Genomic DNA, 16,913 nt, shown 5'->3' on the forward strand with positions numbered 1-16,913 from the left:
AAAGGAACGAAGCATGAAGCAAATTCAAATAAAATCGATGGTAATATTAGGAAAAGGTAAACTGTGATCGGCAAATGCATTTTGCGGCTTGTTCCACGAAATTCCTATAGCAATGGTTCAATGGAGGAATGAATATTGATGAGACCTATCTATGCATATCTATGTTCATGTACGTGTTAATGTGGTTATAACATTCCTTAGAATATCCATATTACATTTATATTATAAAATTTCACAAGAAGAAATGGATTATGTCGAGAACGATTACGCATATTTTATCATAAAAAGCCATGCTATGTGGATATAGTTGTTAAAAAAATGCAATGATAGCAAAGTTACAAGTATATGTATTGCACAATTTGTAAGAACTTGACCTTAGAGAAATATAGGTCGCATGTTCGAACCCAGGGAAGTCGACGATCGGAAGTTCGAGCCCAGCATGTTGGGAATTATTTTTCCTTCCTTTTTTTTCACACTTTCATTAATATTAATACAACGCCTTAAATTTGTTTTGCAACCAGGACATCTAAACCCGGCATTGGGATTTTTTATCATCAGCGAGGGCCTGATGTCGGTCGCAAGAGGCAGAAATTTATTTGTATTGAATATGACGGAAAATTGTTGACAGAAATTGTATTTACCAATATCCTTTGCACAAATTCCTCACGTTGGCACCTTTCTTCCCGCCAAAATGATGAATACTCATGGTACAACTTGATGAAATCTCTTTGGTACAATGTATATATGTCTCTCCTTTTACAGCTTTTCTTTCGTTGTGAACGAGCGAGAAGATATGTCTCCAGTCTCCAGAAAACCATGTTGTTGGCCCTGTTAAAAGGAGCTGTCATGCTCGTGGGGCAGCAGTTTATTAGCATATCTTTCCTGACCGGATTTCGCGGGTCATTTGCATGCGGCGCTCCCCTCTAGGGAGAATAAAAGCCACCCAAATACAACAACAACGTTACAATCTTGCCTCATCCTGAAAATGTATAATAATCGATATTCATCTACCACCCAATGAATTTTAGTCCTTACTTTCTTATCTGAGTTCCGTTTCTTTGTATTTCGCAGATCTTCAAAGAATGATTTAGCCACACAAAAACAACAGCCTGAAACAGCGCTGTAAAAATTTGATAATGTCAAATTCTCGGTAAAATAAAACACGTTTCATAGGCTTCTAACGCCCGCAGTACCGATTCCTTATATTCTCATTGATTTTGTTTAAGTTTGCTTCATACTCCATTCCTTTTCGTTCCTTTTCGTTCCTTTTCGTTCCTTTTCGTTCCTTTTCGTTCCTTTTCGTTCCTTTTCGTTCCTTTTCGTTCCTTTTCGTTCCTTTTCGTTCCTTTTCGTTCCTTTTCGATCCTTTTCGCACTTTCGGTACACCGGCGTATAGGACACTAGTAGCTGTAGTATAGTTGAAGTTGCCTATACAAGTAGGTTGATACGACTCTTGTATGCATTGCAATGTTATGGGACAAAATAGTGAACAAAGTTGACCTGCATACCACTGCTGGTGCATATCTTCTATTCTCAGGTTTCCTTTTGTGTCTTGTTAACTTTTACGGTACCGACCGTGCTGGTGTGATAGTAAAGAATAGGTTTAAAGAGCTTGCATACTAAGAATCCCCTGATATACATGCAGATGATTGGAGCAGAGTCTCTTGTCTGCCATTGGGTATCGTGTAACACTAAGCGATACCAACACATTTCCATTAGATTTTCCTGCTTAATTCCAACACTTTTTTCATCATGTCCGTTTGCAATAACTTTGGAATATATCAAGGAAAATGAAACTACTAGTATTGGAGCATGGTCAGAATTTATAACATTTTCGTGTCATCTGAAGAGAAAAGGCCTGCTTTGAGGGCAATAAAAATGGAACAATTATGGAACACTGTTGAACATGTTAAGAATATTTTCCATCGCACGATGCTCTGTGATGGCTAACGTATGATTTGCAAGCGATTGACGCAGATAGGCTAACCTATCCGTAGCTGTATTCTGTATCTATATAGCCGGTATAACCGCCCTTCGGCGTAACACACCAGCTTCGAAGGCACGCGGCGCGGCAGCAGCTGGTTATATTACACTGAACGACCCGTTACATCTAACTTTTGCACATCTATGATATTGTTGTTAAACCAAGGCAAATATTTACTCATTTTGCGACTCTTTATGATATGGTCGCAAACGTCAAGTTCCTTTGGCCAAGGCAACCCCGAGCACAAGAAAATGACAAAAACTGTTCACAGGAAATCAATCAAATCAGCAGTTATATGCCAGTAAAAGTATATTTTTCTAAGCATTTCAATAATGGAGACGCCAGCATCTCATTAAAAAAATGTTTTCATTGTACACAGGCCGTGAGAATCTAGTCTGTCGAAACGGTTCTGTCAAGTTCCAGGACAGATGCTTCAGCTTCTCTACTGACATGAAGAACTTCGTCGGTGCCAGGTCCGCCTGTCAGGCTGCCGGCGGGAGTCTGGCTATGCCTAAGGACCAGGCAACAAACGACTTCCTGCGCAACCAGCTGACCAGGTACCCTAGTGGCTCGGACGCCTGGTTCGGCCTGACAGACCTGGCGCAGGAGGGAACCTGGGTGTGGGAGGACGGGACGCCGCTCACCGGCTGGAGCAACTGGGCACCAGGGGAACCTAACGGTGGCTCTGCTGAGAACTGTGCCCATTGGCACGGTTCGTATGGCTACAAGTGGAACGATCGGAGATGCTCTCATAGTCAGTATTATGTATGTGAAGTTAGTGCGGCCGTTCCCTAGCCTCAAAAAACGCCAAGTCACTGGTCATAACCTACAGCAAGTAAGGAGATTGAAGTTTGTCAGCTGGGTGTGATTTAGTCCTACCTATACAAAACCATTTTCTCTTTGTGATGATATAAGGACTTTCGTAGTGAATTTATTCTACCTGTTCACCAAGCTATCAAAGTGTACCTGTAATAAAGACTTTAAGTTATATAGTCAAAGAATAATATTGACAGGTGGGTCCAAAGGAATGTAAAACGTGATATTTACCCTTTTGATGGATATGTAAGCTAGCATGTGAATAGAAATAATGCCATGTTAACCAGTAATGGTTTCTTTCTTCTTGTACAGCTTTACAGTTCCACTTACACAATGGGTACATTTTAAAAATCCAAAGCATCTTTCCCATCCAAAGTTTATCTGGTTATTGTTGGATACAATGATACAACTTGGTACCATCTTTGTCTGCGAGGCAGAGCACTTAAGTACAAAGTGCTTAATACCGGACTGGAAGACTTGATCTACTCACACCGGTTGGAGCCATACTATTTTCTGTGTGTGTTGTTGGATCTTTCAAGAAACAATAGTCACCTCTAAGCCGAGCGCCTGTATAGTACATGTAGCAGAAATTGGCTCATTTGCAACTTCTTAAATAAACAGTTGAACAAGAAGAATAGTGTTGCCTTTCTTTCATGGGTCAAGACCTACCAACAACGCAAATACGTAGGTTAATCTTTCAAAGTATCTGAGGCATAGGGACATTTAAGGACAGCAGGGCCGAGCTTCGGAAGGCGTTAAGCTTGTGAGGTTGGTAACTATGATAAAATTTGTACAGGCTATTGACCTTAATGCTGAATACTACTGTACAAATTGCTAAACAATACCGGTAGTCTAGAGTTACCAGTGCTGGGCTTCAATGGTTTACAACTTCACATGGCATTGTACTGACCACGTCAACAACAAGGATATCAAGTGTCATTTCCTTGTGGGACCGCAACGTTGTAGACGAAAATACTTCTTAAATCTCTCTGCACCGAACTTCGAAGGGACCATGGGTGCGAATGTGGTGATCGTGGCCGCTGCTGTGCTGATGTTGACCATCCAGACTTCAGGGCAGCCGACCTGGGACTGTTCCGGTCCGAGGACCGAGGAGAAGTGTGTGTGCAGCCCTGTCATTCATGTCCACAACGACAGGGAGAAGCAGGAGGAAAGCGACGAGACGGGAACCAGCCAGGTGAGTCTTAGTTAGAGTTTTTATATCCCTTGAGTTTTTATCCCTTTATTTCCCCCCGGCCAGGCGTGTACGGCTCTAGAAAGACCTGTCATTAGAACAGAAGTTTGGAATTGTGAGTCATTGTTCATTATTGCTCTGTATATTGAACAGTTAGGTGAGTTATCGTGGATAGTAAAGTGAATTAGACGTGTTTAACTGTATTTATGTCATACCTGTGACGCGAAAACGTTCGATACGGGTGTTCCGGCCGGGCCATAACTTCCGTATCGCACAGGTTCGAAAGGCGTATCACACGGGCTCAATTTAAATAAATCGAACTGTTTCGAGCGGGCCGAGTGCGGTGCCATCGAAAGTTCGAATACCTGATTCGGACGTTGGAATATTACTGTTGCAACACTTTTTGTTCGAAGGCACCAAATTTGTTCAACGTCTGGCGCATTTCGCATCAAAACAAGGGTTTTCTCAGGTGGGTATGACATAAATAAAATACAATACGGTGTATTCCGCATCACCCTCTGTCCAAGCCCTCCCGCTGATACGGAATACACCGTGTTGTATTCTATATGTACTCTATACGCAGTATCTTTCCTAGTGGGAGAATGGGAGAATAAGCTATAAGTGAAGTCCAAGTTATGTAGAACGTCTTTTCAAATTCAAGTGGCCATGGGCAAGCTCATATCGAGAAACTAATATTTGATTAAATTCTGTTGTACTCCAGGACGTTCGGCTGGCAGAGTTGGAGGAGCAGGTCAGGAATCTGACAGGAGAAGTCGCGCTCCTTAAACAAGGCGAGTCTTATATGCACAGAAATTATGATGAAATCTAGGTGCGATGCACTGGCGGCCTAGAAATGTTGATCACGTTTCGAAAAGGTAGACGAACAGAACGGTCGTTGTCAACAGTTGTCGCTGTACCAGGTACGCGTATAGGACACTAGTAGCTGTAGTTGCCTATACAAGTAGGTTGATACTCAAGACTCTTGTATGCATTGCAATGTTATGGGACAAAATAGTGAACAAAGTTGACCTGCATACTCTCAGGTTTCCTTTTGTGTCTTGTTAACCTTTACGGTACGGACCGTGCTGGTGTGATAGTAAAGAATGGAAAGGTCAAAGTGCTTGCTTACTAAGAATCTCCTGATATGTATGCAAATGAGTGGAGCAGAGTGTCTTGGCCACCATGCGCGCATATGGGGTATCGAGTATTACTAAGCGATGCCATCCTACGATAAGGAAAAGAGAAAATTGAATACCATTATTCGATATTGTTTTTAAACCATGGCATATATTTAGTCATTTTGCAACTTCTCTTTTTACGATTTACAGTATGGTCGCAAACGTCATCAGGTTCCTTTGGCCAAGGCAAACACAGTACAAGAAAATTACAAAAACTGTTCACAGGAAAACAATCAAACCAGCAACGATGTGCCAAAAAAGTAGATCTTTTTTCTAAAGCATTTCATTTGAATATGCCAGCCGCTCCTTAAAACAATTGATTCCATTGCACAGCTTTCCATGAGAAGCTAGCCTGTCCCAACGGTTATGTCAAGTTCCAGGACAGATGCTTCAGCTTCTCTACTGACCGGCCGAACTACGCAGGTGCCAGGTCTGCCTGTCAAATTCTCGGTGGGCGTCTTGCCATGCCTAAGGACCAGGCAACCAACAACTTCCTGGTCAACCAACTGACCAGGTACTCCATTGGCTCCATCTGGTTCGGCCTTACAGATCAGGCAGATGAGGGAGCCTTTGTGTGGGAGGACGGGACGGCGCTCACCGGCTGGTCTGACTGGTATACAGGGGAACCTGACGATGGTGGCTCTGGTGAGGACTGTGTTGAGTGGAGAGACGTCTATGGCTACAAGTGGAACGATATTCCATGCTCCTTTAGTAAATATTATGTGTGTGAAGTCAGTGCAGCTGTTCCCTAGCCGAAGTCAAGTATACCTTCACTGGTCATAACCAACAACGAGTAAGGAGATTGAATTCTGTCAGTTTGGTGTGATTTTGTCCTACCTAGACAAAACCATTTTCTCGGTGTTTGACATAGATATAAGGACTTTCATTGTGAGTTCATTCTATCTAACAAGCTATCTAAGTTTATCTACAGCTTAGGTAAATAGCAAAATAATAATCTTCATAGGTAGGGTCAGAATGGATTATAAGCGTGTAGTACAGTACAGGTTCACTGCTAATGACTTACATGGAGTACAGAGATTGAGGTGTATGGTTTATGGTTCCAGACAAAAGAGATGTAATAGTCTTGAAGCTTCAGGGACCCGATTCTCAAACTATGTGATTTTACTTTTGTACTAAGCTACTAAGTGTAACTTCAGTTCAGTCAAGTATAATCGTAACAGGTTGGGGCAGATGGGAATGTGGGCATGTAAAAGTGATATTTGCACATTTGATGCAGATATGTACGTCTTTCACGTGACTAGAAATAAAGCAATGTTTACCAGTAATGATCTCTGTCTTATTGTGCATGCATCATCGCAATATTTTCAGTCTGCCCCACTAAGTAAATGAGTCAATGTCACAAATCCAAATTTAGTGTGGCCACTGTGAAGTACACTAAATCAGCGGGGTCACATCTCCGTTTGTTTCGAATAAACAGTAAACCACCTTAATGCTTAGCACGTAAGTATCAGCTACTCAAGACCAACTGGAAGGTTTGATCAACTCACACTGGGATGATCACTTCATCTGTTAGGTTAACGTTGCAGCATGAAATGCCCCCACACGACTCTCTCCCGCATGGCAGATAAGAGGTTTCCGTCTCCGTAAATGTACAAGCTACAAAACAACTTATAATCATAGACATATCCCTTCATGATTATCATTAAAACAGTAATTTGATATTTACTGATGTCTTAATCTGTCACCAATATCCAACCAAAAAGTTGATTTGGTCACAGTGACAAATTCGACGTCTTATACAGCTGGACAAATGGTCTCTTCGGACGTTTGCATGAGCATCTTAGAAAAATCATGCTTTCGATAAATGATGTATAATTTCAACCTTGACCCTTCCCTGAGTTTATAACTCAGGGCACATAGGTTTATTATCAGCCTGTGTTTACACAAGCTCTCGCTGATTGGGGTTAATGACAAACAAACAAACAAACAAACAAACAAACCCCCTTCCCGAGAGGTGGCGGCAGGTGGCAACTTTAGGAGCGCGATTATATTCAAACTAAGTTTATTATACTAGTAAAACAAACGTGACATTTAGAGAAGAGAGTCTCATAGATAATTAAAGGTCAAATGTTAACCAGATCCACCTGACTGTGAGTAACTTGTTTGTCAACTCAACATTGCCACGTCGACAGCAGACTTGCACTGTCAGGGTTGGCGCACTGACTGCAGTAAACCGCACCAAAATGCGACAAAATGCTACCTTCTAAGCATTCCGCACCCAAATATGGCTGGTTCACCACAGTTGTTGCCATGGCAGCCTGCGTTCTAAGCGTTGTTACCATGGTAACGCAGGTGGTGGTTGTTCTGGAGGTGAGAAACTTGAGATCAGAACTCCGGGAAACAAGACTGCGTCACAAGGAAGCAGTTCTTGACGGCGGAGATCTTGCAGAGCTTCAAGACGCCAAGGTGAGTACGTGAGTCCATAGAAATTGTTTTCGCAGATCTTAACACCAGCTTCAACTTAATTGCACTTATATCTAAAGGCGTTGAGGTCTTAAGGAAGAATTTCCTCAAAGTTTCAATACATGTCAATATGACGTTGGGTTTGGGGGCGTGTCAGATGCCATAATGTACCACATGAAACATCTAAGGCAACGGAATTGCCATCTATATATTTACGTGGTTACTTGTACGAACACAGCGCTTGTAAACTTTTTCGAGGAATATTGATGTCTTAACACATATATTCTAGACAAGCCTTATTGCTGTCAGGGGCTGGCTGGGCCCCTTCCCTGAGGGGTTTGACTCCAATGGAAGGGATAATAGAAGCGTGTGTAGTACTACGTAGTTTAGTCAGCAGACAGTTTTTCTTGCCTAACAACGATACCATACTCGTACCTAAGTATTTGCATTCGAGGATCCCCGTTTACTTCTTGTTCTTGCTCTTGTGTAAATACTGGGTAACATCCCTTAGTGTTGGGGCTTTCCACTCAGGGCGATCCACTCATACTTGCCATGAAACTTCATGGTGAAGTTCGAAAATCCACTCAGCCAAAACTTTACATTTTATGTAGTCATAAAATTTTCTCTTCAAGTTGAACTGAGGACATTCTAAGATTCTTCTTAACAAGCGTACAGTTCCACGAAAACAATCTGTTTGGCTGGCATGGCCCATGTAACAACAAAGGCGTATATGTCCACACTTTCCTCACACGATAATGACTTCCTGCTCGTCTGGTTTCAGCACCCGGAGGGGACAGGCTCTCATGGTGACATCATCGAGGCACAGCACCCTGGGAAGGAGAGCTTGACTGGGAAAGAGAACTACCACCGGTCAAAAGAGGTCCGCCAATAGCGTCACCATGCCTTTTGGAAGTGAGCTTGTTTTTTTGTGTTGTCTTTTTTTCAACGTTTCAAGTACACCATGCGTTGTTCAGGCTGGGCAATGAGACGAAATGAAAAGAAATTAAATGGATAGACTGGAATAAAATAAAACAAAATAGAATAGGACGAGTGTGATAAGAATAGTTAGCTCAGTTCAACATCAGTTTTAGAGCATTACGGGTAGATAAGCATAAAAGTAAAAATACACCTGCTGGGCGACCTCGAATAACTCACATAGACCAGCTTGCTCGTAATGTGGGGTTGCGGGTCGAGGACATAAAGAACGTTTTGAGGGACAGAGCTGTCTGGAAAGAAAGAGTGGACCTGGTCATTAACTTAGTGACATGTCAGAAGAAGTTCCCCACCAATCGGACAATAACGACAAACATTTTTATTCTGTGATCTATAAAGGCTGCCTTCAAGGATCCCCTGGGATTCCGGGGAGGGATGGTCTACCTGGCGCAGCCGGTTCACCGGGGCGAGACGGCCAGCCAGGAAGAGATGGACGCGATGGGCAACCAGGCACAGTCTGTCCTGGGAGCCCAGTCTGTCCCAGTGGTTACGTTAAGTTCCAGGACAGATGCTTCAAATTCTCCACCGACAAGAAGACCTACGCCGATGCCAGGTCCGCCTGTCAGGCTGCCGGCGGGCACCTGGCCATGCCTAAGGACCAGGCAACCAACGCCTTCCTGGTCAACCAACTGACCAGGTATCCCAGTGGCTCCAACGTCTATTTCGGCCTGACGGACCTAGCCCAGGAGGGAACCTTTGTGTGGGAGGACGGGACGCCGCTCACCGGCTGGAAAAACTGGTCACCAGGGCAACCTGACGATTATAGATCTGTTGAGGACTGTGCTCATTGGTGGGGTTCGTATGGCTACAAGTGGAACGATCGGTCATGCTCTGATAGTGATTATTATGTGTGTGAAGTCAGTGCAGCCGTTCCTTAGCCCCACAAATGTCAAGTAGAAGTTGGCTGGCCATGACCTACAGCGAGTACAGAGATTGAAGTTGGATATGATTTAGTTCCAGACTAAAAAGATGTGACAGTTTTGAATTTTATAAAGCTAATTAGGGATATTAAACGATCTTTAAATTGGTGTTCATTTTACCTTTGTATCAGCGTGTAAAGAGATTGCATTTTGTCAGTTTGTGTGACTTATTCCTAGCTGGACAAAACAATCTGTCGGTGTTATAATGATATAAGAACATTTACAGTGTGTTCATTCTATCTTTGTACCAAGCTATCGTTGTGTATTTTCAGTTTAGTTATATAGTCAAAGAATAGTCTTCATGTGTAGGGTCAGAAAGGAATATAAGCGTGTAGTACAGTAAAGGTTTACTGCTAATGGCCTACAGCGAGTACAGACGAGATGGAGGTGTATGATTTAGTTCCAGATTAAACGGATGTGGCAGTCTTGAAAAGTTAGGGACCCGACTTTCAAACTGTGTCATTTTACGTTTGTACCAAGCTATACAAGTATACTTTCAGATTAGTCATATTGTCAAGTATAATCTTAACAGGTGATATTTGCACTTTTGATAGATATGTAAATCGATCATGTGACTAGAAATAAAGCATTGACATATCCCTCCATGATTATCATAAAACCAGTAATATTTACTAATGTCTAATGTCTTAATTTGTAAACAATATCCAACCACAAAAGTTGATTTGGTCACCGTAACAAATTCGACGTCTTCTACAGGTGAATAAATGTTCACTTCGGGCATTTGTATGAGCATCTTAGAAAAATTATTCTCATGGTAAATAATCTAATTTCAACCTTGACCCTTCCCTGAGTTTATAACTCAGAGAACATCTTAGGTTTATTATCAGCCTGTGTTTACACAATCTCTCGCTGGCTTGGGTTAATGACCCCCTCCCCGAGAGAGGCGGTAGTTGGCAACTGAAGGGCCGGCCGCTAGGGGCGCGATTTTAGTCAGGCTAGGTTTGTTATCACTAGCAAAACAAACGTGACATTTAGAAAAGAGAGTCTCGTGGATAATTATAGGTCAAATGTTGTTGGTAGACCCACCTGACTGTGAGTAACTTAAAGTTGTTTGTCAACCCAACGCTGTCACGTCGACAGAAGACTTGCACTGTCCGACTGCACTAAACTGTCACTGGTCTTCGAGGGTCTGACAAAATGTTATCTTCTAAGCATTCTGCACCCAAATATGGGTGGTTCACGACAGTTGTTGCCATAGCAGCCTGTGTTCTGAGCATTGTTACCATGGTAACGCAGGTGGTGGTTGTTTTGGAGGTGAGGAACTTGAGATCTGAACTGGAGACAAAACTGCGTCACAAGGAAGCAGTTCTGGGCGGCGGAGGTCTTGAAGAGCTTCTGGACGCCAAGGTGAGCAAGGGTCCCACAGAGACTGTCTGCTCATATGTGAACAACAACCGCAATTCTTCGTTGTACTTATATCTTAACGCTCAAAGGTCTCCAGGTAGCCCTTCTCTATGCTTCACTATAAATTCCGCTCTTCTTGCTACAGTATTTATACACATGGGTAAACATCAGTACTAAAGTGACAACTCGGGTTATGGGCCTTACCAGACGTCAATGTGGCGCAATACCAAAACACTTTTTACTTGCCTAACAATGCTTACACGCGTGATTATTTCCATTCTAGATGACCCCACTTTATTCCTCCATAAAATTCAAGAGTCACGTTTGGAAAAGCCACTCAGACGAAACTTTATGTTGAACATGAATGCAAACGAATTGTGACGGTACTAACGGCAGCCTGTGGTAGTCCACTGGGCGACCACGTATAGACCACATTGGCCTCTGTCTCACTCCTTCACTTCTCAATTTTCTTTAAATCTCTTTTCCTTGAAACTTTTCTTTGTTTCTATCTTGAGCAGAATAAAACAACAACAAAAAGTATTCATACTGGATACTTGATACAATAAATTCAGCATGCTTATTTTAGATGTCTGCAATTTTCTCTTCACTTTGATTTTAGGACATTCTAAGTTTCTTCTAAACACAAGTCTGTTCCACGACAATAGTCAGTTTGCCTGACCATTGTGACCCATGTAACAACAAAGGCGTACGTGACCACACAGTCGTCAAACGATAATGACGTACTGCCCGTCTGGTTTCAGCGCCCGGAGGGGACAGGCTCTCATGGTGACATCATCGAGGCAGAGAGCCCTGGGAAGGAGAGCTTGACTGGGAAAGAGAACTACCACCGGTCAAAGAGGTCCGCCAATAGCGTCACCATGCCCTTCGGAAGTGAGCTTGTTTTTGGTGTCTTGTTATTTAGGACAATGAGTAGTGTTTGAAGGGGGGGGGGGGGGAGACAACGATTTACGCTGAATTCCGAGGAACCCCTTACGTTTTACGCTAAAATAGAGGAAGGCAATCACGCAAAATTTGGTCGCCTGGCAACGAATTATTGGAAATTACTTCAAAACGGCTTTCCCTATTGCAATGAAGCCAGACTGTTTACGCAAAGGGGCATGAAGGCTATTAATTAGATGTAATGACAATAAATATGTTAGGAATACAAAGAAATAAGATGAGAATCGTTCTTTTAGATCACCCTTAGTACCCTTAGTCCTAGGAAATAAGAGTAGACGAGGGTATAAAGAAATAGCTATATAGAATAAAACCAAATGGATTGTCCAAAGAAGTTTAATATCGGACAATCAATGACAATTTGTATGTTCTCAGGCTGCATGCAGGGACTACCCGGACCTCCTGGTGTCCCAGGGAGGGACGGGCTACCGGGAAGAGATGGTCAGCCGGGCGCAGCCGGTTCACCGGGGCGAGACGGGTTACCAGGCATAGCCGGTTCACCGGGAAGAGACGGCCAACCAGGAAGAGATGGACGCGATGCCGGACAACCATGCACAGCCAGTTCATCGGGAGGGGATAGACACGATGGGCAACCAGGCACTGCCTGTCCTGGGAACTTAACCTGTCCCAGCGGCTACGTTAAGTTCCAGGACAGATGCTTCAAATTCTCCACCGACAAGAAGAACTACGCCGATGCCAGGTCCGCCTGTCAGGCTGACGGTGGGCACCTGGCTATGCCTAAGGACCAGGCAACCAACGACTTCCTGCGCAACCAATTTACCAGGTACACCAGGTTCTCCATCTGGTTCGGCCTGACAGACTTAGTCCAGGAGGGAACCTGGGCGTGGGAGGACGGAACGCCGCTCACCGGCTGGACCAACTGGTTTCGAGGGCGACCTGACGATCATCAATCTGCTGAGGACTGTGCTGAGTGGAGAGCAGAGTGGAACTACAACTGGAACGATATGTCATGCTCTCTTAGTCAGTATTATGTGTGTGAAGTCAGTGCATCTGTTCCCTAGCCCCGCAAACGTCAAGTATAACTTCACTGGTCATAACCTACAGCGAGTACAGAGATTGAAGTTTGTAAGTTGGGTATGAGTTTGTTCCAGACTGAAAAGATGTGGAAGTCTTGAATTTTTTTTAGCTAATCAGGGATATCCTACGGAATTTTGAATGGTGTTTATTTTACCTTTTTACCAGCGTGTAAAGAGATTGATTTTTTGTCAGTTAGTATGACTTATTCCTAGCTGGACAAAACAATCTGTCGGTGTTATAATGATATAAGGACTTTCACAGTGAGTTACGAAGCTGTCCAAGTGTATTTTTAGTTTAGTTATATAGCAAGAGAATAACCTTGGTAGGTAGGGTCAGAAAGAAATATAAACGTGTAGTACAGTACAGGTTTACTAATGGCCTACAGCGAGTACAGAAATTGAGGTTTATGATTTAGTTCCAAACTAAACGGATGTTATAGTCTTGAATAGTTAGCCAAGGCCAGACCTTCAAACTTCAATCTTACTTTTGTACCAAACTATCCAAGTGTATTTCAGTTTAGTTATATAGTCAAGTAACTTTTTTTTATAATCTTAACAGGTTAGCCTGGAATCCAGCCGTATTATAGCTCCCGAGTCTCTTCTGTCCTCTCCGCAAATACGGAGAGAGACTCGGGAGCTATAATACGGCTGGATTCAAGGCTATAACAGATGGGGTAAGACAGGAATGTCAACGTGATATTTGCACTTTTGGTAGACATGTGAGTTCATCATGTGACTAGAATAATAAAACAGTGTTGATCAGTGATGGTTCTTGTGCATAATTGCAATATTTTCCATTCTGTCCCACTTACCTAATGAGTGCATTTTGTAAAGCCAAAGTATCTTTCCACTCCAAAGTTTCGTGGCCACGGTAAGATACTCTAGTGCAGCTGGATAACATCTTCGTTCTAAGGTTTAGAATTAGATGGCAACACAACAACACATTAGCAACGACACAGTCAGGAACCTTACTAGCCAATCTATCCACAAGACAATTTAGATTCTTTGTCCCTAACACTAAATTGATACCTGACCACCATGACGTCATTTAAGAGGTAGATACGTCAGAAATGTAACAATGTGTTTCTTTAATCAGGAGACAATCTCACACACATTACATGATATACACATGAGTTAATGGATACTTGACAATATTTCACAAAGTCACAACACACGAACCACTGTGCTTTGATATTGGTAGAAGCTCAGGCCATATTGTCAAGTTCAGATCACCTCACCCGTTAGGTTACAGCATGAAATGCCCCCTTACGGCTTTCTCACACATGGCAGACAGAGGTCTATCTAGGTAAATGTACAATCTACAATACAACTTATAATCATAGACATGTCCTTTAATGATTATTATTAAGACAGTAGTACCCTATTTACTGAAGCCTAATGTCTTAATCTCCCAACAATACTTACTACAATAACCATCCAAATTTGATTTGGTCACTGTAAAAAATTCAACGTCTTATACAGGTGGACAAATGTTCTCTTCGCACATTTTTATGGGCTTCATAGAAAATTAGGCTTATGATGAATAATCCATTTTCAACCTTGACCCTTCCATGAGTTTATACCCCAGGCACAAAGGTTGTGTTTACAGAATCTCTAGCTGGCTGGGATTAATGACCCCTCCACGAGAGGAGGCGGCAGGTGGTAATTGCCGCTAGGAGCACGATTTTAGTCAGGCTAGGTTTATTATTACTAGCAAAACAAACGTGGCATTTAGAGAAGATGATCTCATGGACAATTAAAGGTCAAATGTTGGTAGACCCACCTGACTGTGAGTAACTTAAAGTTGTTTGTCCACCCAACACTGTCACGTCGACAGCAGCCTTGCACTGTCAGACTGCACTAAACTGTGGCCCTTTCGACTTTCTTACAAAATGTTACCTTCTAAGCATTCTGCACCCAAATATGGGTGGTTCACGACAGTTGTTGCCATGGCAGCCTGTGTTCTGAGCATTGTTACCATGGTAACACTGGTTGTGGTTGTTCTGGAGATGAGGAACTTGAGATCAGAACTTGAGACAAAACTGCGTCACAAGGAAGCAGTTCTGGGCGGTGGAGATCTTGAAGAGCTTCGGGACGCCAAGGTGAGAAAGGGTCCCACAGAGACTGTCTGCTCATATGTGAACAACAACCGCAATTCTTCGTTGTACTTATATCTTAACGCTCAAAGGTCTCCAGGTAGCCCTTCTCTATGCTTCACTATAAATTCCGCTCTTCTTGCTACAGTATTTATACACATGGGTAAACATCAGTACTAAAGTGACAACTCGGGTTATGGGCCATACCAGACGTCAATGTGGCGCAATACCAAAACACTTTTTACTTGCCTAACAATGCTTACACGCGTGATTATTTCCATTCTAGATGACCCCACTTTATTCCTCCATAAAATTCAAGAGTCACGTTTGGAAAAGCCACTCAGACGAAACTTTATGTTGAACATGAATGCAAACGAATTGTGACGGTACTAACGGCAGCCTGTGGTAGTCCACTGCATGGGCGACCACGTATAGACCACATTGGCCTCTGTCTCACTCCTTCACTTCTCAATTTTCTTTAAATCTCTTTTCCTTTAAACTTTGCTTTGTTTCTATCTTGAACAGAATAAAACAACAACAAAAAGTATTCATACTGGATACTTGATTCATCAAATCCAACACACTTAGATGTCTGCAATTTTCTCTTCACTTTGATTTGAAGACATTCTAAGTTTCTTCTAAACATAAGTCTGTTCCACGACAATAATCAGTTTTTTTCGTATGACCAGCGGGACCCATGTAACAATGAAGGCGTACGTGCCCAAACAGTCGTCGTACGATAATGACTTCCTGCCCGTCTAGTTTCAGCGCCCGGCGGGGACAGGCTCTCATGGTGACATCATCGAGGCAGAGCAGCCTGGGAAGGAGAGCCTGACTGGGAAGGAGAACTACCACCGGTCAAAGCGGTCTGCCAATAGCATCACCATGCCCTTTGGAAGTGAGCTTTTTTTTTATGTTGTCCCTTTTTTCAGTATGTCAAGCAGAGCAACCCGTACGCGTGATCCTCCAATACTAATGCTCTTTAGCCTAGAGAAAGAGGAGTGTTTGTATATGCGAGGGATGGGAGATCAGACAACGCTTAATGCTGAATTCAGAAGACCCGCTAGTACGTAATATGCTAAAATCAAGGAAGGCAATCACGCAAAATTTGGCCGCCTAGCTACAAATTACGTGTATAAGACGGCTGCCTACACCTTGCAGGCCCTAAATGAGATGAAATGGCAACAAAGGATTAGGAAGGAAAGAATTAAGAGCAAGATTGAAAGCGTTCGTTCATGCCAGCCTCATAAAATATATAATGATGTACGGTGAAAACAAATGATTACTAATACCCAAACACAACTCTCCAAAGAGGTTGTGACTATCGGATAATCATTATAAACATATTTGACAATGTGTAATACTATGCAATTTTGTGTTCTGAGGCTGCCTTCAGGGACCACCCGGGCCCCCTGGTGTTCCGGGGAGGGATGGTCTACCTGGGAGAGACGGTACCGGTCAGCCAGGCGCAGCCGGTTCACCGGGAGGGGATGGACGCGATGGGCAACCAGGCACAGCCTGTCCTAGGAGCTTAGCCTGTCCCAGAGGTTACGTTAGGTTCCAGGACAGATGCTACAGCTTCTCTACCGACAAGAAGACCCAGGACGCTGCCAGGTCCGCCTGTCAGGCTGCCGGCGGGCACCTGGCTATGCCTAAGGACCAGGCAACAAACGACTTCCTGGTCAACCAACTGACCAGGTACCCCAGTGGCGAGGACATCTGGTTCGGCCTGACAGACCTGGCGCAGGAGGGAACCTGGGTGTGGGAGGACGGGACGCCGCTCACCGGCTGGAGCAACTGGTATCCAGGGGAACCTAACGATTCTGGCTCTGCTGAGGACTGTGCCCATTGGTACGGTTCGTATGGCTACAAGTGGAACGATCGGAGATGCTCTCATAGTCAGTATTATGTATGTGAAGTTAGTGCGGCCGTTCCCTAGCCCCACAAAAGG

At 43.4% G+C, this 16,913-nt stretch overlaps 3 protein-coding genes across 3 annotated transcripts; all 3 read left to right on the top strand.

Moving 5' to 3' along the window:
* Nucleotides 1–2,451: 2,451 nt before the first annotated feature.
* Nucleotides 2,452–2,955, top strand: LOC118429906 (low affinity immunoglobulin epsilon Fc receptor-like; the record flags this gene model as incomplete). The annotated part of the gene is given in 1 exon segment (XM_035840534.1): nt 2,452–2,955. A coding segment is annotated over 1 exon segment (328 nt), but the record flags the coding sequence as incomplete, so codon positions are not given.
* Nucleotides 2,956–2,974: 19 nt separating this feature from the next.
* Nucleotides 2,975–6,794, top strand: LOC118429909 (collectin-11-like). The gene is made up of 3 exons (XM_035840539.1): nt 2,975–3,995; nt 4,714–4,783; nt 5,504–6,794. The coding sequence occupies exons 1-3, from the start codon at nt 3,678–3,680 to the stop codon at nt 5,920–5,922; spliced, it is 807 nt and encodes a 268-aa protein (XP_035696432.1). The 5' UTR covers nt 2,975–3,677; the 3' UTR covers nt 5,923–6,794.
* A 1,565-nt stretch (nt 6,795–8,359) lies between these two features.
* LOC118430942 lies at nt 8,360–16,901 on the top strand. Its single transcript, XM_035841971.1, has 5 exons — nt 8,360–8,506; nt 8,927–9,464; nt 10,638–10,875; nt 15,725–15,860; nt 16,348–16,901. Exons 1-5 carry the CDS (start codon nt 8,494–8,496, stop codon nt 16,899–16,901), a joined length of 1,479 nt encoding a protein of 492 aa, XP_035697864.1. The 5' UTR covers nt 8,360–8,493.
* Nucleotides 16,902–16,913: the final 12 nt, after the last annotated feature.

This window comes from Branchiostoma floridae, chromosome 14, assembly GCF_000003815.2.
Source record: "Branchiostoma floridae strain S238N-H82 chromosome 14, Bfl_VNyyK, whole genome shotgun sequence".
Classification (NCBI taxonomy): domain Eukaryota; kingdom Metazoa; phylum Chordata; class Leptocardii; order Amphioxiformes; family Branchiostomatidae; genus Branchiostoma; species Branchiostoma floridae.